The following is a 27,670-nucleotide window of genomic DNA, read 5'->3' on the forward strand; positions in this document are numbered from 1 at the left end:
ATTAATACTCATGAAAATCGTACAGATATGATGACTAAGTCACTTCCTATAACTAAGTTTGAGCATTGCTTAGACTTGGTTGGTGTTCATTGTTGAAGTTAAACCCTTAAGGGGTTTTATAGAAGAGGTGGAGAACTTGTTTGTTGAGAGTTCGCGATGAAGAACTTGTTCATTGAGAATTCGTGTCAAGGTGGAGATTGTTAGAATTAAGTGACCCGGATCGTTATTTAAATAAAATACAGTGGTAAAATAAAATAAAAGTAAAATCCATATAGAACTACACTTCTTTTATTTTATTTTAGAATAAGGTTTTTTAAACCTTATTAAGCTCCATCCATTTTATATTGTTTAGAATAAGGTGTTTCAATTTTACTACACTCTTATTAGAATATGGCTTTACAAGCCTTTAAATAGACATAGTCTATTCCTCTTGTAATCATTCGAATTCGACATAGTGAATTTTCTTCTCCTCTACTCGTGGTTTTTTTTCCCAAAAGGGATTTTACGTAAAATTTGTATGTTCTTTTTCTTTGCAATATATTTTTCATTATCGACATATTTTTTTTACACTGCCACATGGTCGTGTGATAATCTGTGTGGCTCACATGACCGTGTGTCCAGGTCGTATGGAATGGTCTAGCCTAGTCATGTGGAATGGTCCAGCCTATGTAGCCCTTATTCCAATTTTTCAGATTTCGCTCCTTTTGTTCTCCAATGCTCTTCTAAGTATAAAAACATGAATTTAAAGGATTAGAAGCATAAAATTCACCATTAATATCAAATAATCACCCAAAAACACATTAAGAATGAGATTAAAACATATTATTTTAGCACTTTTCAACCAATTATATTTTAAACCGATATTTTTTATATTTTAATATTTTTAGTAAACAAAGTGGGATAAATTTATATAAAATCCTTAAAATAGTTAAACATAACACAAAATGAAACATAACCAATATAGAAGTATGTATACAGAAAAAAAAAACATGTGAAAACCAAATTATTTATACAAAAGAAATTGTATAACATAAAAAATGCTAAATTGAAAATATAACTTTTTTTCTTAATCCTTTTTACTTTTTCATTGTCATTGTTTCACGTAGGGCTGAAATAGAAAGAAAAAAAGGACAGGTAGGTAGATACAATAACACATATCTACAGTGTTAGGATGCATAAAGAAAAGAATAGATGGCAGTAAGTGACAAAGAAAGGCATAAATCATGGAGTATGAAATAGAAAGTAAAGAAGGGACAGCTTAATTTCATGCCTCGTAATCAGTTAAAAACAGAAGCTTAGTGTGAATGTGAGGATTAGGTCTGATTACATTAAATTACTTGGTGGCCAACAGCTCTGCAGTATTCAATACATTTTAGTTCTTTCTTTGGTTTGAATTTTCCAACTTAGCTCAAACAACACTAGAGAAAAAAAGCCGACAAAACAACGCGTATTATTACTATTAGTACTGATTGTAGAAAAGTCTACAACAAAACCAAAATAATAAACAAAGAACACGCTTCTCCTCTGCCCCCTCCCCTCCTGCTTTTTCCTCTTATTTCTGCTATTTTCTTTGCCAAATAGTTCATGCTTGTGGATCTGCACACGCATCAACCTAACCCCATGGTGATATCTTCTTCATAATTCTTAGTTCTATGGATATGTTACTAATGAGGATTTCAGTCCTTTTTTGGCTTTTATTGTATTCCTTTGTAGCAGTTTTGGTTTCTGGTGAATGTCAAAGCCATCAGCAAGAGTTGCTGCTCGGATTGGGGAAAACCCTCAATTCTTCATTGTCTGCAAAGATGCGGAACTGGGACCAAAGCACGAATTGCTGTTCTTGGGGTGGTATATCCTGCGATGAAGGTGGTCGGGTTATCAAACTCGACTTGAGCAACCAATTAATTTCCGGAACAGTTGATAATTCGAGTACTCTTTTCAATCTTCAGCATCTTCGGCAGCTTAATTTGGCTTATAACACACTCAGCTTCAGTTTTCCGTGTGGGTTTGACAAGTTCTCAAATTTGATCTATCTTAATTTGTCAAATGCTGGATTTACTGGGCAAGTTCCGGCTGAGATTTCACGCTTGACAAACTTGATTACTCTCGACTTATCTGTGAATTCACTTCTTACACTAAGACCCTTGAAACTCGAGAAGCCAAACCTGAAGATGCTTGTTGAAAATCTCACAACGCTAAGATCTCTCCATCTTGATGGGGTCAAAATTTCAGCAAGCGGAAATGAGTGGTGTAAAGGGTTATCCTCACTGGCCAATTTGGAAGTATTGAGCTTGTCCAACTGTAACATTTCTGGACCAATTGAAGACTCCCTTGGAAAATTGAAGAATCTCTCAATTATTCACTTGGATAAGAACAATTTGTCTGCTATGGTTCCAGCATTCCTAGCTCAGCTTCCAAATTTGACTTCGTTGAAGCTCAGTTCCTGCAGCTTGCATGGACAATTTCCAAGAGAGATACTCCAGGTAAGGATGCTACAGTCTCTTGAAGTGCTTGACAATAAGAAACTTAATGGTTCTTTGCCTGAATTCCATCATAATGGGTCTCTTCAGAATTTAGTACTTAGTGGAACAAATTTTTCTGGGACGTTACCGCAGTCCATAGGCAAGCTTGTGAACTTGACTAGATTAGACCTTTCGTCTTGCAATTTCAGCGAAGCAATTCCGAGTTCACTCTCCAACCTGCAACAGCTTGTTTACTTGGACTTGAAATTCAATAACTTTACTGGTCAAATCCCATGTTTTGATTTGTCCAAAAATCTTGCCTATGTAGATCTCTCTTATAATAAACTAAGTGGCAAGATCGAGTCATTTAAGTGGGAAGACCTTCAAAACCTTACTCATATTGATTTAAGCCACAATTCACTCAACGGGAGCATTCCTTCCTCTCTTGTGGCACTCCCTTCACTGAAAAGAGTTCTGCTTTCCAACAATCAATTTGATGGTGAAGTTACTGGTGCTCCAAAAGTGAGAGAATCCTTATTGGATACTCTTGATCTCAGTTACAACCAATTGCAAGGGCCGATACCTGCGTATGTTTTTGAACTCAGTAGACTTAGCGTTCTGGTGCTTTCTTCCAACAATTTCAAAGGCACCATACGGCCAAGAGACATTCGGAAGCTTGTGAATCTCACATATCTTGACCTTTCATACAACAAATTGTCTGTCATTGCAACTGAGAATTATTCGTTCTTGTCATCTTTTCCCAAGATTACTACACTAAAGCTGGCGTCCTGCAAATTGAATGTGTTCCCTGATCTAAAGAACCAATCAAGATTAACCTATCTGGATCTTTCACAAAACCAAATTTCAGGTGAAGTACCCAATTGGATTTGGAGTGTCAGTGATGACCTCCTGCATCTGAACCTTTCATTTAATCAGCTTGAGGGTCTACAGAAACCTTATCAAATAGTGCCCAATCTTTCAGTCATTGACCTTCGTTTTAACAGACTCACTGGTCATGTCCCAGCTCTGCCTCTATCTGCAACCTATCTGGATTTTTCAAGCAATAATTTTACTTCTTCTTTACCAAGTAACATTGGTGACTACCTCTCTTACACTATTTTCTTTTCTGTCTCAAGCAATGGCCTTACAGGTGCCATTCCTAAATCAATATGTGAGGCTGTTAATCTGCGAGTTCTTGACTTGTCCAACAATAGTCTGAGTGGTGCCATACCAAAATGTTTAATTGGACAGATGGATCTTCTAGGGGTATTGAACCTTAGGGGCAACAATCTGAGTGGCCAAATCCCTAATGCATTTTCAAGAAAGTGTTCCATAGAAACACTAGATGTCAATGGCAATGAGCTCACAGGTAAGATCCCAATATCCCTTGGTAGGTGCAGAAAGCTTGAGGTATTAAACCTTGGAAACAATCACATCAACGACACCTACCCTTGCCATTTGAAGAACATAACCAGTTTGAGGATCCTTGTTTTACGATCAAATAGATTCCATGGGGGAATTGGTTGTCCAGCCGACAAGCGCCCCTGGCCAAAGCTTCAAATTGTGGACTTTGCCCACAATAGTTTTAATGGAAAATTACCAAACAAATTCGTAGCAAGATGGAAGGCAATGGAGGTTTATGACGATGAAGCTCAACTAAATGTTAAGCACCTTCGGTTTGAGGTTCTACGATTCACTGGAATTTATTATCTAGACGGTATTACAGTTACCAACAAAGGTCTACAGATGGAGCTGGAGAAAATCCTAACTATTTTCACCTCCATTGACCTTTCATGCAACAACTTGGAGGGGCCAATACCAGATGTGATCAGAAAATTCAAAGCACTGTATGTTCTCAACCTGTCACACAATGCTCTCACTGGAAAAATCCCACCATCTCTAGGAAACTTGCAACAGCTGGAATCCCTGGACCTCTCGAGTAATAACCTGAGTTACAGTATTCCTCAACAGCTTTTAAAGCTAACTTTCCTTGCAGTCCTTAACCTCTCCTACAATCAACTGGAGGGACTCATACCAGATGGAAAGCAGTTTGCAACATTTACTAATGATTCTTATGAAGGTAACAAGGGACTATGTGGGAATCCATTGACGAAACAGTGCAACGATGCTAACCACAGCCAAGATTTAAGGCCCCGTGCATCCAAAAAAACCCAGAATGATGAATTCGATTGGCAATTCATATTCATTGGAGTTGGATTCGGTGTAGGCGCAGCGGTATTTGTTGTATCCTTGATGTTTTGGAAGAGAGCGAGTCAGTGGGTTGATGACAATGTGGATAAATTCCTTGCAGAAAACCTGCCAAAGATGGGCCTAGTTTACACACGCCCTTGTTATGACAATGTTGATACAGATGGAAATCTTGAACATGACAAGAAACAATATGATGATGATGACGACGAAGAAGGCGGTGAAAGTACAGAAGAATTTCGAGGGAGATATTGTGTGTATTGCTCAAAGCTTGACGAAACAAGGAAGAAGACAATTCATAACCTGGGTTGTATCTGCCATGATTCACCGCCATCTTTATCTCCTTCTTCTTCCACCTCTTCTTCCTTTTCTCCTTAGATTACAACCTTCATTTTTGTTTGTTTTGTATATAAAATGTAAATGTGAATTTGGGGTCCTTACTCCTCATAAACAATAGGGAGTGTAGGCTGCGTTTTGGGTAAGTTTGGTCCGGTTTTGAATTTCCTTAATAATTCAATTAGGTTCGGTTTTTTAGTTAGTTTATATTATTTTGAATTTTAGATTTTTGAGTTTTATTATAAAAATGAGTCTAGATATTATTTGATAAACTTGATATTTAAAAAAAATTATTGTTCAAGTAAAAGAGAATTATATAATAGTGATGGTGCTTCTATTGGAGGAGTCGGGCAGCAGCAGGAGGGAGTGTAAGAGATTGCAATGGGGATTGGCTTCGAGGTTACTTGCGAGGTTTTGGAGTCTGTAACCCTGTCGATGCGGAACTGTGGGGAATTCATGATTAGTTGCGGTGTGCCTGGGACATGGGAATGAGGAAGGTTCTGCTGGAAATAGATTGTATGACTGCTGTTAACTTATTGCGCAGAAGGGGGGATGAGCTTTCATGCAATGCAGTCCTCCAATCAATCTTGGACATGTTCCGCTGGGAATGCGACGTGCGGATTAATCATGTACGTCGGGAATGCAATTGGGTATGATAAATTGGCGCTAAATAGTCATTATGGTCCGACTGTGCTTAATGCCCCATCCCAGGAAATTGTCATTGTGTTGATGGAGGATGTACATGGTTTAGGTTTACAACGTCGACTACCTGTGTAGGCCTGTGTCATCAACCAGAGTCCCTGTACAATCTCTAACAACAACTCCAAGACAAAGCCCCATCATAATTGATTTTTAACCAATGTTCCTCAGGTCTCTCCCAAAAACTCTGCAATGAAGTGGCCTCTGGCCCTCTTTTCAGATTACCATCACCCTCCTTGCAATCCATCATTTCCTTCCATGCAATTTGTATCCTTTTAATTGTCTTCCATAAATCAACCTGCTTCCCCTGCATAACTCTTTCACATCGCATCTTCCAGGTACGCCAAGCTGTATAATAGATTCTTATCAATAAGTCATCACTTTGAATCTCTAATCTTTCAATATTTCCAATAACAGCCAACGACCAGTCATCAAAGGTAGTAATGGATTCCCTAGAGATTTCAAACCATACACCGCTTCAAACCAGATTACTCTTACCCAGTCGCAACCAAAAAGTAGGTGCTCAACAGTTTCCTCATATTGCTGGTAGATTTCACAAATAGGGTTTGGCAGACATTTCCTCTTCCGAAGCCCTAGTCTTGATGGTAAGACATTACAACATCTCCAGATAAATATTTGAATCTTACTAGGTGCATTCAGATTCCAAATGATCTTTCAAATCTTCTTATCCACCCTATGCGAAAAGGAATTCAAGCTAAGTTTCGCTTTCATTACTTTTTCAGTCCTCAGCATATTATAGTCTGATTTAACTTCATAGTTCCCTCCAATACAAGTTTATCTTCCTCCTCTGTCTTGCATATAGGTAGTCTCATAATAGCCTCCTTCTCTTGCTCTGAAATCCATTGTTCAATTAAAGAAATGTTCCACCTACCCTCTTTCTTATTCATAATATCTACAACCAGCTTTGGCATTAAGGGTTCAACCGTCTCAGGAAAGTTCAGCCTATATCCATCAAGCCCATAAACCCATTTCTCTTCCCAAATATTGATCTTCTCACCATTATTGACTTGACACAATAATAGTTCCTTTAGAAAATCCTTTGCTTCCACCAAACTACTCCATGTCCAAGAGGCTCGAGTGCCCTTCCCTGTTTCCATAAAAGTTTTGTGAGGAAAATAAAGTCCTTTTAGAATTATCATCCATAGAGCTTCAGGCTCTTGAATTATTCTCTAGCTTAGTTTAGAGAGTAGCGCTAGATTAAAACATCCAGAGTCCCTGAAGCCTAACCTGCCTTCAACTTGAGGTCTGCTTAGTAGATTTCAGGCCTTCCAATGAATCTTACTTTCAGTTCCAAGTTGTCCCCATCAGAATCTTGCCATGGTTGCGCTCATTTCTTGACAGAGAGACTTGGAAAACTTAACACAAGTCATTACATAAGTAGGTATAGTTGTTACCACTGGCTTAAGCATCACTTCTCTGCCTCCTCGGGACAAGGTTTGTTGTTCCCAACTCTTCATTCGACCTATCTACCCCAAACAGCAGGAATACCAAGGTAAACACCTGGATTGTCTGAAACTGCAATGCTGGTAGCTTGTTGGATCTGTCGGTTTAGCTCACTAGTAGTGTTATTAAACACCACGATGGATTTCTCATAGTTCACCAATTTTCCTGACGCATGACAATAATCCTGGACCAAGTCAATAAACACCTTGCAATTTTTATAGTTAACTTTAACAAAAAAAAAAAGGGAGTCGTTTGCGAATAGCAGATGAGAGACAATAGGACAATATCTATAAAATCCGATTTCATATAACCTTCTAGACTGGACACTATCAATGATATTCCTTGATAAGACATCAACTACAAATAGAAAGAGATAAAGGGACAACGGATCCCCTTGTCTCAGACCTCTAGTGGGTAAAATTCTAAGACCAAAGCTTACCATTGAAGAGTGTAGTGTATGAAACCATTCTCACTGTCTCCATTATCCATTCAACCTATTTTAAATCAAATCCTAATCTCTTTAAGGTTGCCTCTAAAAATTCTCACTCAACGCAATTATATGTTTTGTTCATGTCTAACTTCAAAGCCACATCACATTTTTTTCCTTTGGATTAATTTTTAATATTTGGATTTGTTTTCTCAAGCAAGTTCTTAACCCTTTAATTTGGTAAATTGTCTTTTAAGTCTTTAAAAATTTTGTAATTTTATAATTCATAAAATTATAAACTTTCTATTTTAACCCTCCAAAATTTTACAATTCAATGTTCGTCCTATATGATATTGAACAAATTGGTCACTCTAAAAAATTTGGAGCAATTTAATCTCTATCAATTCCGAACGTGAGCAAGTAAGGACAATTAATCACAATATTAATGTACAATTAGGACCAAGTTGACATTATATGTAAATTTTGAGGACTAAATTTATTATATCAATTAAAATCATGTACAATTGATAAAAAAATTAATATAATAATTAATTATTCTTAATTACTCACTCTTAAAATTAAAAAAATTAAATTACTTCAAAATTTTAAAATAACCAATTTAGATTGAAAAGTTCATCTAGCTAAATTATTAAATATCAGACCACTTGCTAGCCTTTTCGTCTTCTAATTAAACAACAACGTTCGAGGCCATTAATTAGACTGCTATGTGATTAAACCATTTTGGATTAGGCTCATATCTGTTTGGTATGTGGGCTAAAACGAAGAATTCAATTCAACATCACACATTTATTTATTTAAATTTTGTTAACCAAATTTGATTTGAAATTTTATGGAATGAGTTGTGGGGCTCTTCGAGGGGCTTAGGAAAGACGTGGGTGTTAGGGATTCGTCAGCTGGAGGTGAAATGCGATGAGTTGGCTTTGTAATTAGTTACAGTAAGATAGCAGCAATAGGTTGTGTTAGTTCGAGATATATTTTCGTTGTGTGAATGATCGTGGGAGGTCTCCTTTAAACTCAAGTATAAAACAACAAATTAACTTGCGGATGGCATGGTGAAGTTAGCTCACGGACAGCAACTAGTGCTAAGTCGATTCACAAGTCCACTTGCGCAACTCTAGAGGATTTTCCAACTCGATGCAATGAGCACTATTTTTGAAATAATTATTATGAATCAAATATGATATACTTTGAAACGTCTTGAGTTTTGAAACTTGTACTATGATTTATCATAACCTCAATTCCAAATATATTAACACCAAATATTCTCTCTCCATACTTTGATGTTTGATTTTATTTGATGGGAAATCTTTCAAATTTGGATTGAGGAGAGAGATTAACGACTCTCCTTATTCTTATTACTTTGGGACATGAACCGAATAAATACATCAATAATTTTCTTCCTACTTTGGGACATGAACCAAATAAATACATTAATAATTTTAATCTAACACAATTAATTTTGAAAAATTAATTTTAATCATACAAATACATAATTTTGGTCAATGCATCGACTAGAATTCAATTTATATACTTGAATCATACTTTGAAATTAAAAATACATGACTTTTATCGATATACCAACTAGTGTTTGATGTAGGATGTACATGAATTTAGTTAATGTATTAAATTGTTAATCTTTTATGTGATCATGAAGACCACAAATTCAAAAAAAAAAAAAAAAAACTCAAACTCTTATACTTTCATCATTAAAGCTATACTCGCATTACCGTTTCTTGTTGTACTTTAAGGCTCCCACTCATCTCCAATTATTTTCAAATAATTCTAAAGGTGTATTTGGTTCGCCGAATGTAACATTGCACCTTATAATCTCACATTTCAAAATAATATTATATTGTTTAGATTCTTAACATTCCAGTCGCCCTATATTCTCACTAATTTTTTAGATTTGCTAGAATTGTGTGATCCAAATTTTAAGAGATTGCTTGCAAGTCAAGTTAAAAAAATATATTTTCTTTCTAGAAGATTTAATATTTATTAGTATAATGTATTTAACATTTATTAGCATAATATATTTGACATTGATTAGAATTAGTTTTTTTCAACCTATAAATAGATGTAGTCGAAACTTTCTTTTTCTTTGTGATCTTTCTACATTGTCATTATCGACATTCAGCTTTTAACAAATTTGTATCAGAGCTTTTTGGGTTACTTGTCTCGAACACGATAATGGCGACAATGAAGTATGATATTCTGCTGTTGGATCGCAACACCAAATTCTTGTTGTGGCAGATAAAGAAGTAGACATTTCTTGCACAGATGGATTTGGAGGATGCCTTACTAGGGTTAGATAAAATGCCTTCGACATTGATGGAGGAAGAGAAGAAACGTAAAGATCAAAAAGTTTTAACGCAATTACATCTACATTTGTCGAATGGAATTCTACAAGACGTGATGAAGGAGAATACCGTCGCTACATTATGGGCAAAGCTGTAGCAACTATGCATGTCGAAAACCCTAACTAGCAAGTTGCATATGAAGCAGTGCCTTTATACTTATCATCTGAAGGAAGATACGTCTGTGCACGAACACTTAACTGTTTTTAAAGAAATTCTCTCGGACCTAGAGGCCATAGAAGTTTTGTATGATAACAAAGATTTAGGGTTAATTCTACTTTATTCGTTGCCCTTATCTTATTCAACCTTTAAAGATACGATTTTGTATAGTCGCGAATCTTTCACAGTTGATGAAGTTTTTGCTTCTTTAACATCGTATGACAACATGAAACATCTTGTGTCTGGATTCGAATTTTAAGGAAAGAGTCTTATTATTCATAGAAGATAAGAACGAAATACTGATGATAATCATGGGAAGACACAAGAACAAAATCCTCGCAGTAAATCTAAAGATCTTCAAATAGAGGTAAAACTTGTAACTTTTGCAAGAAGAAAGAGCACATTAAGTTTGAGTGCTATAAGTTGCTGAATAAGATTAAAAGGGAAACAACAAATCAAAAGGAAAAACAACCAGAACAACGGTGAAGCTGGTGCTGTAGAAGACTACAGCAATGGTGAACTCCTAGTTTCTTCTGCCAACAACCTTAAAGTGAGCGAGGAGTGGATCATTGATTTTGCTTGCACCTTCTATATAAATCTCAATCAAGATTGGTTTACAACATATGAAACAATGTCTGAAGGTGTTGTTTTGATAGGAAATAATGCTTCATGTAAAATCGTAAGTATTGGCACGATCAAAATTAAGATGTTCGATGGAGTTGTTAAAACACTTAGTGGTGAATGACATGTACTAGAATTAAAGAGGAATTTGATTTCTTTTGATTTAAAGGGGCACAAGTACACAGTTGAAAGTGAGGTTCTGAAGATTAAAAAGGTTTCCCTCGTTGTGATGAAAGGGTATAGAAAGACTGCCAAGTTATATGTTTTGCAAGGTTCAAGTGTTATTGGTGATGCAGCCATCGCTTCCTTTTCCTTGTCAGGTTATGATGTTACTAGACTTTGGCATATGCGTCTAACACATAGGAGTGAGAACAACATGATAGAATTGAGCAAAAGAGGACTTCTTGATGGACAAGGCATTAGCAAACTGAAGTTCTACGAGCACTATATTTTTTGGAAGGAAAAGAGAGTTTGATTCACCAGAGGAATCCATAACACAAAAGGAACGCTAGATTATATTCATTCTGATTTTTAGGGACTAATTAGAGTATCTTCGATGGGTGGCACTAATTATATACTGACGATAATTGATGATTTTTCTAGAAAGGTTTGGGCATTTTTCTTGAAGCAAAAAAGTGATATGTTTTCCACGTTTAAGTTTTGGAAAACTATGATTGAGAAGTAGATAGGAAAACAGATAAAACACCTCATTACAAATAATGGCTTGGAATTCTGTTTTGATGAGTTAATGAATTGTGCAAATTAGAAGGGATCGAAAGACACTTGACAGTTCATCATACTCCACAGCAAAACGACGTTGCAAAACGAATGAATAAAATAATCATGGTTGATCTAGTTGCTTATACTTTAAACGTGGCTGAAGATATAGATACAAATCAAGAGCCATCTACTTATTTTGAGGCAGTTAGTTGTGAAAATTCAGGAAAGTAGATGCTTTCTATACAAGAAGAGATGGAATCACTCTATAAGAACAAAACATAGGATCTAGTGAAGCTTCCTAAGGATAAAAAAGTTGTTCGTTGTAAATGGGTGTTCAAGAAGAAAGAAGGGACCTCAAGAATAAAAAAATCGAGATATAAAGTAAGGCTAGTTGCAAAAGGTTACAGTCAAATTCTAGGTGTAGACTTCACAAATGTGTTTTCTCCAGTTGTGAAGCATAGTTCGATTCGAGCCCTGCTTGGTATTGTGGCCGTGAATGAGTTAGAGCTTGAACAATTAGATGTAATAATAATATTCTTACACAAAGAACTTGTGGAATACATTTACATGCAACAATCAGTGGGTTTTATAGTATCAGAAAAGGAGGAATATGTTTGCTTTTTGAAAAAGTCTCTTTATGGCTTGAAACAGTCACCAAGGTAGTGGTACAAGAGGTTTGATTCTTTTATAACTATTCATGATTTCAAAAGAAGCAACTTGGACAATTGTGTTTATTTTAAGAAAAACAGTGATGGTTCTTTTGTGTAACTATTCCTATATGTTGATGACATGTTGATAGCAGCCAAAGATGATGGAGAGATAAGAAAGGTCAAAGCCCAGCTTAGTAAAGAATTTGAGATGAAATGTTTGGGAACAACAAAAAATATACTTGGGATAGAGATTCTCAGAGATAGAAAAACATGTAAATTGTACCTAAGCCAGAAACGGTTCATTGAAAAAAATTCTTCGCAGGTTCAATATGCAAAATGCCAAGCTTGTTAGTACTCCATTAGCAACCTATTTCAGACTCGCATCGACTTTGTCTCCGCAATCAGATGATAAGATTGACTACACGACATATGTTCCATATTCTAGTGCAGTAGGATCTCTCATGTATGATATGGTTTGCTGACATCTAGATTTATCATATGCAGTTAGTAGATATATGGAGAATCCTGGTAAAAAAACATTAGAAAACAGTTCAATGGATTTTCAGATACTTACGAGGTACTACTGATGTTTGCTTATAGTTTGGATGAACTAGGGATGGAGTCATTGGGTATGTTGATTTTGATTTTGTTGGAGACCTTGATAAAAAAAGATATTTCACCGAGTGTGTCTTTACTATTGGAGGTTGCACAATCAGTTGGAAAGCCACTTTGCAAACTAAAATTGCTTTGTCTATTACTAAAGCTGAGTACATGACAATTACCAAAGCTTGTAAAGAAACTATTTGGTTAAAGGGACTTTTTGGCAAACTCAGTAAAAACCTTCAGATAAGTATAATGTATTGTGATAGTCAGAGTGTCATCTTCCTCAAGAAGGATCAAAAATTTCATGAGAGAACAAAGCACATTGACGTTCGGTATCATTTTGTGCGTGATATTATTACTCATGGTGATATTGTTATGAGCAAAGTTAGTACTCATGATAATCCTACAGATATGATGACTAAGTCACTTCCTATAACCAAGTTCAAGCATTGCTGAACTTGATTGGTGTTTATTGTTGAAGAATACCTATAAGGGGTTTTGTGGAAAAGGTGGGGAACTTATTCGTTGAGAGTTTGTGGTGAAAAACTTGTTCGTTAAAAATTTGTGTCAAGGTGGAGATTGTTAGAGTTGTGTAACTCAAATTCTAAGAGATTGATTGCAAGTCAAGTTAAACAAAATATATTTTCTTTCTAGAAGATTTATTATTTATTAGTATGATATATTTAGCATTTATTAGCATAATATATTTGACATTGATTAGAATTAGGTTTTTTCAACCTATAAATAGGTGTAGTCGAAACTTCTCTTGTATCATTCGAATTAGACGTTAGTGAATTTTCTTCTCCTCTGCCTGTGATTTTTTCTCGAAAGGGTTTCCACATAAAATCTGTATGTTCTATTTTTTCTTTCTTTTTCTTTGTGATCTTTCTACATTGCCATTATCGACGTTTAGTTTTTAACAAGATGATCTTAAATTACGGGTGTAATTTTAAAATTTAGACCAATTTATCTTTTATTTTTATTATTTTAATCAATTTCATGTTTTTTTCCAAATAATATATAAATCTAATTAAAAATAAAAAAAATATATTTTTCCTTAAAAAAATCATACTTTAAAATTAAAATTATTATATTTACTCTAAGATTTATTTATTAGTCTATTGCTTATAATTATAATTATGATTTGTAAATTTATTTCAACATAATATATTTACCTATTAATATATAAAGGGATAATGTCACATTAGGTACCAATACTTTTATAAAATGTTCAATGTGGCACCTAAACTATCAATTTGTGTATTATTTGGTACTTGTATTTTCATAAAAATGTCCAATTTAACTATTAATTTGTGTATTATTATAGTAGATGGAATTAACACCGTTAGTGAATGCTAAATCAACTAATTAAATTTTAACATGTGGAAACTTTTCTTTTTCTAAATAATTAATTTCACATGGATAATATATTATTATGTGAAAAACTAAATAAAACAAAAAAATATTAAACTAAATTAATTTTTTTAAAAGAAAAAAACTAAACCTAAAACATATATAGTTAATAAAAAAAGAAGTAAATACTAAAATTACATAAGTAAAAATGTCATATTCTCTATTAAAGTAAATACTAAAATCATCTTCTTCAATGAGCTTCCCATTTGAAAGTCAAGTTTCCTCCACATGAAATCCTAATTGTAACAATTTGATATTGATTTTTTTTTCAAATTTTCTTTCAATAATTTCACCTTCTTAGTTTAAGATGAACCCAAACATTTCAAAAGAAAAACTTGGAGAATGTCATGGTAGATCTAGTTATTCAACCTCCCATTCAAGCTCAATAAGTCTGACAAGAGAAATAAATTTTGGGAAATTTTAGCTTATATAAATTTCAGAAAAATTAAGGAAAATTTAAAGTTTTTAAAAAATTGAAGAAATTTTGAGTTAAAAATTACAAGCCCAAACCTATTAGTACTTTACTCTTCAAATCTCTCATGAAGAAAATCTCAAGCAATGAAATTGAATTTTTTTAAAGATAAACTAATGTTGTTTATCTTTTCACTTAATGTTATATTATCTATGTGGAATTGATGATTTGGAAGAAAATTTATGTGTCAAATTTTTATTGGTTGATTTAGTATTTACTAAGGTTGTTAAAAACTCTAGGTAACATAATAATATACAAATTGATTTATTAGATATCACATTGAACATTTTCAAAGTATAGGTACCACATTGGGCATTTATGAAAGTAAATGTACCAAATAATAAATAAATTGATAGTTTAGGTGCCACATTGGATATTTTTAAAATACAGGTATCATATTAGACATTTTATAAAAGCACGTGTACCAAATAATACACAAATTGGTAGTTCAAGTTACACATTGGATATTTTATGAAAGTATAGGTATCAAATATAGCATTATCCCATATATAAATTGTAATAAACACAAGAATGATCATAGTTTATGAAAATTGAAGCTGAGAAATATTTTTTTGATATTCTTCATGTCCGTTTTATGGTCCATGTTAAGGGTTTACGGTTGCTACTCCCAACAATATCATCTCCAAGGTTTGAACTGGGTCCTCCATTTGGGAGGGCAATGTTTCTTACCATTATCACACCCCAAATTCACGAATCTAAAAAGATGAGTAGAGTATGTATATAGGCTATTTGGCACACTGTGGTAGCATAATCCATCACCCTATTAGCCTGATGACGAGTCAGAGTATTGACACATATTAACGTGAAAGTATTCGCTTATTGGCAGTATCTAAGGATTTAATTTTAGGGTATCTTTAAGTGAAGAAAGAATTCGCTCGAGAATGGGTATGCCTAAGGAAGAGTATGCCTTAGAGTTTTGGTTGGGCACGAAGAGCCTACCAAGTGTATGAGAATGCTAGACGAGACTTTATTATCTTTAAGGCCATGTCATACGCAAGTCACCGCCAAAAGTATAATATAATCTGTTTGCTTGAGTAATGTCCAAGTTGGTTCCCATGACGAGATTAGTTGAGAGTCAGTTGGATTGATTTGACCCTCCCTATGATTGGTCAAATAGTAACGAAGATCTTCGCCAAATTTTCTTTACCATCCCCTAGGTTTTTTGTAGGAAAACCAGGAGATTGGGTTAAGTAAGCATTGTCACTTGTCAAAGTCCACAGTAGGGGGACATGGAATTTATATCTAGTGAAGAGGGAAGGCATTCCAGATGACTTTTCTTTCTACTCTACGTTTTGGTCATTCTTTCTAACCAAAATGTTCTCTTCTTCTTCTTCTTCATTAAGCTAGATCTAAGATTTGTTTATCTAGTGGATGATTCAACCTTTTAGTAAGTCTTATAGCTCTATATGTTACGATTATTGAAGAGTAAGGATGTCAAAAGGTGTAAGAGCAGTAGGGTATGAGTGTAAGGCCCTGCTTAGGGGTCGTATATAGTTGAGCAATAGTAAACAGTCTGTAATGGGGTTTCTAATGGAAATTTTATGATCTTTTGAGTAGTTGTTGCTGCTGGTTTGGGACAGACAATCGAAACAGAAGCTTTAGACAAAGGTAAATGTGAGTCTTTGGACCTGCATTGATAAACCATAAAATTAACACATTTTAATCCCATACTTAGCATATTTTTGGATGATTTATCATATAATTTAGTGAATCAGATGCTCCTAAAACTTTAATTTCATGTTTTATACTCAGGAGAGCATAGGGGAACAAAAGAGCAGAAAATGGGCCAAAAACAGACAAAACAGGTTGATTAAAAGATCCACACGGCCAAGACAAATTCCACACGGGCTGAGCGCACGCCCATGTGAGCCAATCGAGCTGGCCACACGCCCATGTAGCAGCCAGTGTCGATATTGCTCCCTGTGTTTTAAGCACGCAAAAAAAGCCAATTTTTAGGGTTTCTAAGCAGCCTAAAGTCTATAAATACATACTAGAAGATGACCTAAATGAGGAGGCAGAGTAGAACATAGGAATTACTCGAAGAACCCCGAAGGATTCAGCTTGGAAGCAGGATCTCCTTCAAGACTGAAGATCTCCCTCCAATTTCTCTTGAAGTTTTTGGGTTTCTTTATGTTTTATTATTTTCCTATTTTAAAGATGTTTTCCTATTACATTATGAACTAAATTTCCTAGATTCCTGAAGAAGATGAAACATAAGATGAATTTTATTATTTAATATTCTGAATTTAATGGTAAATACTTGTTCTTGTTCTTAATTAAGTGTTCTTAATTCTTGTTTTAATATTTTCAGGATATTCATTCAAGTCGATGTGCTTATTCAGTGGAGAAAAAGTCCCAGTTTAAGAGTAGATCTACCATAATTAAGCGGAGTTTCATGCAACCCTAGAAATATGGAGACATAAATCTGCCGGATTAGAGTCAAATCTAATAATGGAATCCATAGATCGAGTTAATGCGGCAATAGGGGTTTTAATTAGAAAGAGATTTCAATTAATCAACCTAGAGTTAGTTGTTCTTAGTCTTGAAAGAGATATTAACATAATTTAGGGATTTCTACAGATCAAGACAAGTCTATAAATCATTAGATTCATAATCAGAATAATAAGTGAAGTTTAGGTGGATTCTTCCTTGGGTATTGTCTTTATCATTGGTTTATTCGATTATTTTCTTCACTCTCTGTCGCGTTTAGTAGTTAATTAGTTAGTTAATTTTAGATTAAAATAAATCCCTTATATTTTAGGCTAAATAATAGGAAAAAGGTTAATACTAGTACTTTTAGTCATTATGGATACGATATTCTAGACTCACCACAACTATACTACCATTCGATAGGTGCGCTTGCCTTAGTCGTGATCGTAGTCTCGTTTAGTAGTTCATAAAATGATCATCAAGTTTTTGGTGCCGTTGCCGGGGACTAAGATATTAGGAATGCTTAATTTTTATTACTTTAGCCATTTTTATTTTTATTGCAATTTATTTTTGTTTTTATTTAATTACTAATTTTTTTTATTTGTTTTTGGCAGGTTTCTTTAGTTTATGACTAGAAGGAATCCGCCAGGACCTCTACTTTTTTACAGCAAAATGGAAAGCACAGCTCACAGAAATCATAGAGAAATAAGGTGAAGTCTACAGTATATAGAGGAAGAGCATGAAGATAATACCAATAATACCGAGGAGATGGATGAAAATCAAAATAATCCGCTACCTCCTGTGGTTGTCACAAATCCTGTAAATCAGAATCCTACTCCGCATACTATGTACGATTATGCTAAGCCCAATCTTACTGAGGCTGGATCGAGTATCGTTTGACCTACCGCCGCTGCAAACAATTTTGAACTGAAGCCAAATACAATTCAGATGATCTAGCAGTTTATTCGGTTTGATGGTTTGCAAGATGAGGACCCAAATACTCATTTGGACAACTTTCTGGAATATTGCGACACTTTTAAGATCAATGCATTTTTTACGACGCTATTTGCCTAAGGCTATTTTCTTTCTCATTAAGAAATAAGGCTAAGCAGTGGTTGAACTCCCTACCATGAGGTTCAATCACTATTTGGGAACAGATGATCGAAAAGTTTCCATTAAAGTACTTTCCACCAGCTAAGGCAAACAGATTGAGGAACGATATCTCTTCCTTTGTACAGATGGATTTAGAGACTTTATACGACGCATGAGAGAGGTATAAGGACTTACTAAGAAGGTGCCCTCACCATGGGTTACCTTTATGGCTACAGGTTCAAACTTTTCACAACGGTTTGAACCCCTCAACTAGGCAAATGGTCGATGCAGCTGCCGGTGGAACCATAAATAACAAAACACCTGAGGATGCTTATGAGTTTATAGAGGAGATGTTACTGAATAACTATCAGTGGCAAATCATGAGAACAAAGCTAACAAAATCAGCTGGTGTTTTCAACCTAGATACAGTCACCATGCTATCAAACCAGGTAGAATTCTTGAATAAAAAGATTGATGATCTATGTAATTCTACACAAGTACATCCGATGATGCAGTGTGACACGAGTGGAGGTGGAATGGGTAATTTAGAATATTTACCCTTCAGCCCTAGCATGGAGAATGAGCAAATAAATTATATGGGTAATAATCCTCGACCTTAAAATAATCCTTACAGTAACACTTATAATGCAGGTTGGAGGAACCACCCAAATTTCTCATGGGGAGGCCAAGGATATTAGAGACCACTACCCCCTTCAGGCTTCCAACAATAACCTTACCAGCAAGAGAAAAAACTGAACCTTGAAGATATGATGAAAAAGTTTTAGTGGCGGAAACCCATTTTCAAAACACTAAGACTGCACTTAAAAATAAAAAAGTATCGATTCAAGGGCTCAATAATCAAATAGGACAGCTGGCTAAAATGATTTCAGAGAGACCACAAAGGAGCCTGCCTAGTAACATCAATCCCAACCTAAAAGACAACGTGAAAGCAGTTACCTTAAGGAGTGGGAAAGTGTTAACTGAATCTGAAAAAAAGCTGCCACAAGAATCTGATAGGAAAGAGGATGAGGGGGTAAAACCCGAAATAAGTGAAAAACAGTGCTGAGGGAATATAGACCACCAATCCTATATCCAGCAAGGTTGAAGAAAGACCGCATGGATCCACAATTCGGTAAATTTCTTGAACTCTTTAAACAGTTGCATATTAACTTACCTTTTGTTGAAGCTATTTTGTAGAGGCCTATATATGCAAAATTTTTTGAAGGAGCTTCTAACAAATTAAAGGAAGTTTGAAGAGTTGTTTACAATAGAACTCAACGAGGAGTTCTCAACTATACTCTAAAATAAACTGCCAACCAAACTGAAAGATCCAGGAAGTTTTATTATTCCCTACTTAATTGGTAGTTTAAATGTTGAGAAGGCACTAGCTGATTTAGGCGCTAGCATTAATTTGATACCTTACAAAATATTCAAGCAACTTGGCCTTGGGGAACCAAAACCTATTAGGACGAGTATTCAACTAGCTGATAGATCTATTAAATATCCTAGGGGTATTGTTGAAGATGTACTAGTAAAAGTAGATAAATTCATATTCCCTGTTGATTTTGTTATGCTTGACATGGATGAGGATGTTGAGGTGCCTTTAATTTTAGGTCGTCCATTTTTAGCAACTGCTAGGGTTGTTGTTGATGTGGGTGACGGTAAACTTGTACTTAGGGTAGGTGACCGAAGAGATTATTTTTGAAATTTATGATGCCGTGAGATTTTCTAGAGAACAAGAAGACTCCTGCTATTTTATTGATTCTATTGATCATGCTACTCAAGATTCTTTATAGGAAATCATTCATAAGGACACGTTGGAACTGTGTCTTACCCAAGTAGAGGAGGTAAATGACGATGATGCTGCATTAGGTAAGACGAAAGCTAAATTAAATTCTAATGAGTCTTCATTGAGACAGAAGAATTATGAGGGTATTAAGGTAAACAATAAATTAAAATTAAAACCTTGTGTTGAAGAACCTCCTAAATTAGAATTGAAGCAATTACCTAATCACCTAGAATATGATTTTCTTGGAAATAATTCCACATTACCAGTGATTATTGCTTTAGATTTACAGCCAACCGAAAAGAACGAGTTACTTCTAGTGTTGAAGGAGCATAAAAGAGCCATAGCTTGGAAGATTTCTGACATAAGAGGGATCAGTCCTTCTTTTTGCACACATAAAATTTTAATGGAAGATGAATATAAACCTTGTGTGCAAGCTCAAAAACGACTAAATCCTAACATGAAAGAAGTTGCAAAAGCTGAGGTAATTAAACTTCTACATGTTGGAGTTATTTATCCTATTTCTGACAGTTCGTGGGTGAGTCCTGTGCAGGTTGTCTCTAAGAAAGGAGGTATGTCTGTTGTGGCTAATGAGAAGAATGAATTGATCCCAACACGAACAATCACGGCATGGTGAGTTTGCATTGACTTTAGGAAGTTGAACGATGCCACAAGAAAAGGTCACATTCCCTTACCATTCATTGATCAGATGTTGGAAAGATTATCTGAGCATATGTATTATTGCTTCCTAGATGGACTCTCTGGTTACTTCCAAATCGCAATAGCTTCTAAGGATTATGAGAAAACAACATTTACATGTCCATACGGTACATTTTCTTATTGACGAATGCCTTTTGGATTATGTAATGCTCCTGCTACTTTCAGCGATGCATGTTGGCCATTTTTTATGAACTCGTAGAAGACATTATGGAGGTATTTATGGATGACTTCTCGTTATTTGGTAACTCTTTCCATCTTTTCCTTAAAAATTTAATAAGAGTTCTAATGATATGTGAGGAAACAAACCTGCTACTGAATTGGAAAAAGTGTCACTTCATGGTTCATGAAGGGATTGTGTTAGGCCACAAAATTTCTAGTAAAGGGATCGAGGTTGACAAAGCGAAAATTGAAACTATTGAGAAATTACCTCCCCCTAGTTCATTTAAGGCTATTTCAAGTTTTTTAGGACATGCTGGATTTTATAAAAGATTTATTAAAGATTTTTCTAAAATAGCTAAGCCTTTAACGAATTTACTAGAAAAAGATGTGCCTTTCGATTTCAATCAAGAATGTTTGAAGCATTTAATACTCTTAAAGATAAATTAATTGATGCTCCGATTGTAGTTGCACCTGATTGGAATTTACCTTTTGAACTAATGTGTGATGCGAGTGATTTCGCAGTAGGTGTGGTTCTTGGACAGCGAAGAGATAAGCATTTTCAATCGATTTATTATGCTAGTAAAACATTAACAGCCACACAAGAAAATTACACGATGACTGAGAAAGAATTAATGGCTGTGGTTTTTGCATTCGATAAATTTAGACCATATTTAATATTATCTAAAGTTGTCGTCTACACCGACCATTCAGCTCTTCGATATCTCCTTACTAAATCAGATGTAAAACCTCGACTAATAAGATGGATTTTATTGTTGCAGGAATTCGATTTAAAAATTCAAGATAAGAAGAGAGTAGAAAATCTTGCAGTAGATCATCCGTCCAGATTAGAAAACCCACATCTTAAGGAGCTTGATGAACATGGGATAAATGACTCGTTTCCTGAGGAACAACTCCTGGTTGTAACTGACTCTGAAAGCCCTTGGTTTGCAGATATTGTGAATTATCTAGTTACTAACATCATTCCAAAAAGGTCGACGCATCATCAAAAGAAGTGATTCTTTACCGATGTGAAAAATTATTTTTGGGAGGATCCTTTTCTTTTTTCGTGTATGCGTAGATCAAGTAATTCGCAGATGTGTTACAAAATCAGAAACGAGTAAGATCCTAGAACACTACCACTCAGGCCCAACAGGAGGACATTACAGTGGAACTAGGACAGCACATAAAGTACTCGAATTAGGTTTTTATTGGCCCACACTATTCAAAGACGTTAACAGGTATGTTACTTTTTGTGATAAATGCTAGAGAACAAGTAATATCTCTAAACGTAATGAAATACCTCAAACATATATGCTCTTATGTGAAATATTTGATATTTGGGGTATCAATTTTATGGGCCTATTCCCTAGTTCGTATGGCAATAAATACATCCTAGTAGCAGTCGATTATATGTCGAAATGGGTAAAAGCTCGAGCTTTATCTACTAATGATGCTAGAGTGGTAGTTAGATTTCTCAAAAAGCTCTTTTCTCGATTCGAAACACCTAGAGAAATCATTAGTAATAGGGGTACACATTTTTGTAATGCTCAATTTGATAAAGTACTTAAGAAATATCAAGTGCATCATAGGATGGCTACCCCTTATTACCCTCAAACCAATGGACAAGTTGAAGTCGCCAATCGAGAACTTAAACACATCTTAGAGAAAATCATAGAATGAAATAGGATGGATTGGGTGACAAAAGTAGATGACGCCTTATAGGCCTATAGAACCGCTTTTAAAACTCCCATAGGAACCTCTCCTTACAAACTTGTTTATGGGAAAAGTTGTCATCTACCTTTCAAATTAGAGCATAGAGCATTTTGGGCTATAAAATTCCTAAACTTTGATCTGAAACTCGTAAGCGAGAAGAGATTGATGCAGTTGAACGAGTTAGATAAATGGCAAGCAAACACTTATGAAAACTCTCGACTATACAAAGAAGTAACAAAGCGACGCCACAACACTCGTTTAAAGCAGCCCAAACAATTCGAAGTTGGAGATATTGTCTTCTTGTATAATTCAAGGCTCAAATTGTTTCCTAGAAAGCTAAAATCAAGATGGTCAGATCCATTTGTAGTGCAAACCGTTTTCCCACACGACACGATAGAGGTAACTCACCCAGAATTTGGCACATTCAAGGTAAACGATCATCGGCTTAAACTCTATAATGGTGAGGATTTTAGGAATGATAGAGAGGAGCTTCAGCTCTTTAAACCTTCGTAACCATGCGCACAAGGTAAGTCCAGCTTAGACTTTAAATAAGCGCTTCTCGAGAGGCAACCCGATTGTTAACTTTGTTAATTTCCTTATTTTCATATTATGATATTCCTTTAATAATTGACTAACACTAAAAATACATGTTTTTGACCCACACGGCCAGGACACACGGGCGTGTCCTTGGCCGTATGATCGATTAGGGATGCGACAAAAAAATTACACAGCCGTGCTATATGACCGTGTAACCCACACGGCCTGGACACACGGGCGTTTCCTTGGCCGTGTAGCTTTTGAGACTTAGTTTTTAAAAATTTGAAAAAAAATCTAATAGTCACAGCCGAGACATACGGGTGTGTCCTCAGCCGTGTTGACCCTAGAACTAAATTTTCCCAAATATCAACAGAGACATGGTCTAAAAGAGGCCACACAGGCGTGTGACATGGTCGTGTGGACTATACAGCCTGGACACACGACCGTGTCCCAGGCTGTGTGGAAATTGGAGCTAAATTTTCAAATATTAAACAAGTCAGAAAGCTCCACGGGCGAGCCACACGGCCTTGTGTTCGAACACACGAGCGTGTCCAAGGTCATGTGAAAACTGAAGATAAAATTTTCAATTTTAAAACAAGCCAGAGAGCTCCACGGGCTAGGCACATGGTCGTGTGTTCAGACACACGGGTGTATGGGATATCACACGGGTGTGAGAGAAGCGAACAAAGTAGCACACGACTGGGACACACGGACGTGTCCAAGGCCGTGTGACGAGTGGGCTATTACTTTTCTTGACAAACACAGGCTGAAATTTGAGCCACACGAGCGTGTGACACGGCCGTGTGGCCTAACACGGGTCACATACGACCGTGTTCCCTTTTAAACTCCCCAAACCCTAAGTTTTATTTTATTTTTGTCTTCTTCTTCAAATCTTCACCCCCTATTCAACCTAGCCGCTGGCAACCCCAAACCCACCCCCCTTTTTTTTCGGCCACCATCACCTACAACCATCCGCTTCCCCCTTACTCCTCTAGTGCCGACCTCCTCTCCTATCTTCTTTCTTCTTTTCTTTTCTCTTTATTTCTTCTCTCTTCTCCCTTGCGAACACACTAGCCCCATCACCCACTCTTTTACCTTCCCGCACCCCTCATCCGATCCCCACCCCGTAGCACGGCCCCTCCCTACCCTCCGGTTGCACCTCTTCTGACAACCACCACCCACCGACGGTTACCTTTTTCTTTATTTCTTATTTAGATTATTTATTTATTGTTTATTATTAATTAATATTATTATCATCATTATTATTCTTTATCTATTTATTAGATATTATTATTGATTTTTAAATACTTGCTTATTCTGTTTCTTGCCTAACTGATTTGATTTTATTCCTTCTTGAAGTATGTACATTGTTCATATATGAGTTGATTTGATTTCATCTTATTCTATTTTATGAATTATTTTTCATTTGGTTGTTTTAGTTAAATTCTCCTTTATTTTCTTTCTATTAGTCTTACTTAGTCAAATTTATTCTTAGCCATTATTCGTTTATTCACTATCATTCAGTTTTTGGTAGGTGGCCTTCTGCTTATCACTGGCATTATGATTTTCTTGTGGAGCTGGACTTGAATATTTATTATTAGCTTTTTCTTATTATTTTGATTTGCCAAAATTAAATTATTCAATTGTTTTATTGTAGATTCACCATAACAAACATTCGTGGCAAGTCCAAGGTAGCCGTCCCCGCTTCGAAAAAATGGAAGGGCCCCGGCTCGACCTCCACTTCGAGAGCATCTGCCGAGACTTGTCATCCTTTTCTTCAATTTTTGGAGGGCCCTTGGGAAGAACTGTATCAGCTTCATCGAGTACGATCGCTCGGTGCAGGTCGCTGCATTGATTAGACCGCGCTAGAGCAGGTCCGTTTGGCTGATGATGTGCGTGCAATTATCACCACAGCTCCGTGGGATAGGTTTTTCACCATCATCGAGCCCACCTACTCGGAGCTCACCTTAGAGTTCAGTGCCACATTTTCGGTCCCGCAAGTCATGACAGTTCATGATGAGCCATGCACCACCACCTTTCGCCTTGGCGTTTTAGTGCGACACATGAGTGTCCAAGAGTTCGGTGCTGCTTTGGGCCTTTACACAGAGGAGTTCATGAGCGCCGATGACTTTCTCCACCTTCATCGACATATTTATTACTCGCCCTCGTGATGTTGGGTTGAGCTTATAGGGGGCCTGACTAACTATAACGCGAGTCACTCGAAGGCGACTACCTCTCTTCGGCCCTACGGTATAATCACGCCCTCCTAGCTCATAGTTTGACAAGTCAGAGAGAGAGCACATGAGTGGTTAATACTTATGACGCCTATTTCATGTAGAGCATGACTACCGGACATGTGTTTGATGTAGCGTATTTCATTACACTCGCTTGCCGTAATCAGACTGAACGCCATAAAAAGGGCCCAAATTCTCAGTCCTTACGTAACTCGTCTCACTCGACACTTCAGTTTACTCGACACACCGGAGTAGTCCTCAACACTTACCCTAGTTGGTCTGATGTCCCTTCAGGGCATTTCGAGCATGATACATATGAGGATGATCGAGCGGTTACGTGGAGTGGACCCCCCTCAGTACAGACTAGTCAATCTGACATTCAGCATGAACCAGAGGACTTCACTGATGATGTTCCTCCCTATCACGAGGACCCACCACAGCCTCCACCATCGAGTCACTGATATGCTCCCTCCACTGCTAGTTTTCGAGGAATGTCCTATGAGGAGTTCATGAGTTTCCGTCAGTACTGTACTGAGTGGTTGGACAGTCTTGATGCGATTTTGCAGCAAATCTATCAGCATTTACATATTACTCCTTCAATGCCGACGACGCACACATCTGATAATGAGGACCATTGAGTTCATTTCTCTTTATATTTATATTTATATTTATATTTATATTTTTTTATGTTTATTTTGTTTTCCTATTTTGAACTTTATTTTAATTTTTATGATTGTTTCTTAACGAGTAACCTTTTAATCTTCTTTAGCATTGTGTTTATTTTCTTATCAGTTGCTCAGAATTTTGCACCATCCTTACATTTATCTACAATTCCGCTTTTCACTATTCTGGGAAATTCATCCACTATTCAGGGCAGTTTTAATTGTCTTCCTATCTTATGATATTTTGTTTCTATTATGATTTATATTTATTTGTACATTGGGGATCATGTACATATTAAATGTGAAGAGGTTATTTATATGATTATTTGAAAATCCCTAAATTATGCCTTGTGTTTAAGTAATTTTCTCATATTACTTTTAGAATGAACTCTTATTGATTTTTGATTTTCATTGATTTGTTTTAGATTAAATTCATAGACACTTTTGCATTGATGGTTTAAACTTTAAGATACTAGTGAATCAAGCATGAAAAGTCTATTTTTTTAGAATTAAAATTTTTTAGGTTGTTTCCCTAAATTAAGGTATTGCCTTGAAGTTTGAAATTTACAAGATTGACATCAAAAGCCATAATTTTTGTGAGATTTTAAGCCTTTAGAGCATACATTTTTTTCCTACTCACTTTATTATTGGTTATGAGTGTGTCATTTTATGAATTGTTATTCTAGAATTTGCTTCGATTATACATGTCGAGACGACATCTTTAATTTGATATACTGAGATGATAAAGGCACCTAGGTTTTAACCCACTTACCTCACAAAAAACCTACCTTTACTATTAACTCTTAGTGAAACCCTTTGAGCCTAATAAACTGTTTCTTAATTTTTCCTTAATATTAACCCATACATCATACTTTTTGATTCACTGAGAATTTTCCCTATTTTATTGACTCCCTTTTTATTGAGATTTGATTTGGTTAATTGCCTAACTATGTTCTTTTATTTTAGTTGTATAATTTTCTCTTATTATTCAAAAAACAAAAAAAAAGTGAAGTGAAAAAAAAGAAAAAAAGAAAAAAAGAAAAAAAATATTTACATATATGTTAATTATTATTAGTTCTTTGTCTTGAGCTTAAGTAGTTAATTTCATATTTTGAGAAGAAGCTCATATTTGTCTTTAATAAATTCGATTGATGTAATTATTTAGTGTTAGTTCATTTTTCTAGTTAGGTAATTTATCAAGTCAATCTCGATTCTAACCTTCTTTTTTAGTCTTTATCCACACCTTTAACCTAAGCCCCGTTACAACCATTTAAAGACCTTTTGATTTGTGTAGCATATCATTTTATAGTGGTGGAGATTTGATTTTCATGCAAGCTTATGGTAATAACTTTTCATGTTTGACTCTTGAGTGCTTAATTTTGAACCTTAAACACTTTGAGTGATTTGAGTGAATATTTAGTGAGGATGTCAATTCTTGTTAATTTTTGAATTAAATGTAATTATTTAGATAAGGGGAAATACCTATGTTTTCATGCTTTAAATGTTAGACTTGGATTGCTTGTGCATTTAGTGCTCTTTTAGTTGAATTATCAATGTATGATCATTTGTGAAATTATGATAAAACATTGTTAATGAGAATTATGGATTGAGAAAGTTAATTTTAATTGTGAGTTAAGGATTTTGCTTGAGGACAAGCAAACACTTAAGTGTAGGGATATTTGATAAACCATAAAAGTAACACATTTTAAT

General features: G+C 35.5%; 1 protein-coding gene and 1 non-coding gene across 2 annotated transcripts; one reads left to right on the forward strand and one right to left on the reverse strand.

Annotated features, from left to right (window-relative positions):
* The first annotated feature begins 1,652 nt into the window (after positions 1-1,652).
* LOC107899560 (receptor-like protein 7) lies at positions 1,653-5,045 on the forward strand. The gene has a single exon (XM_016825313.2). It carries the CDS (start codon positions 1,653-1,655, stop codon positions 5,043-5,045), a length of 3,393 nt encoding a protein of 1,130 aa, XP_016680802.2.
* A 13,217-nt stretch (positions 5,046-18,262) lies between these two features.
* LOC121228411 (small nucleolar RNA R71) lies at positions 18,263-18,369 on the reverse strand. The gene has a single exon (XR_005925987.1). It is a non-coding gene; the product is annotated as a small nucleolar RNA R71 (small nucleolar RNA).
* Positions 18,370-27,670: the final 9,301 nt, after the last annotated feature.

Source organism: Gossypium hirsutum, chromosome A04 (genome assembly GCF_007990345.1).
Source record: "Gossypium hirsutum isolate 1008001.06 chromosome A04, Gossypium_hirsutum_v2.1, whole genome shotgun sequence".
Lineage (NCBI taxonomy): Eukaryota > Viridiplantae > Streptophyta > Magnoliopsida > Malvales > Malvaceae > Gossypium > Gossypium hirsutum.

What these genes read in the sequence shown, in the direction of transcription:
- LOC107899560 (XM_016825313.2), top strand. Translation starts at nt 1,653, where the DNA reads ATGGATATGTTACTAATGAGGATTTCAGTCCTTTTTTGGCTTTTATTG.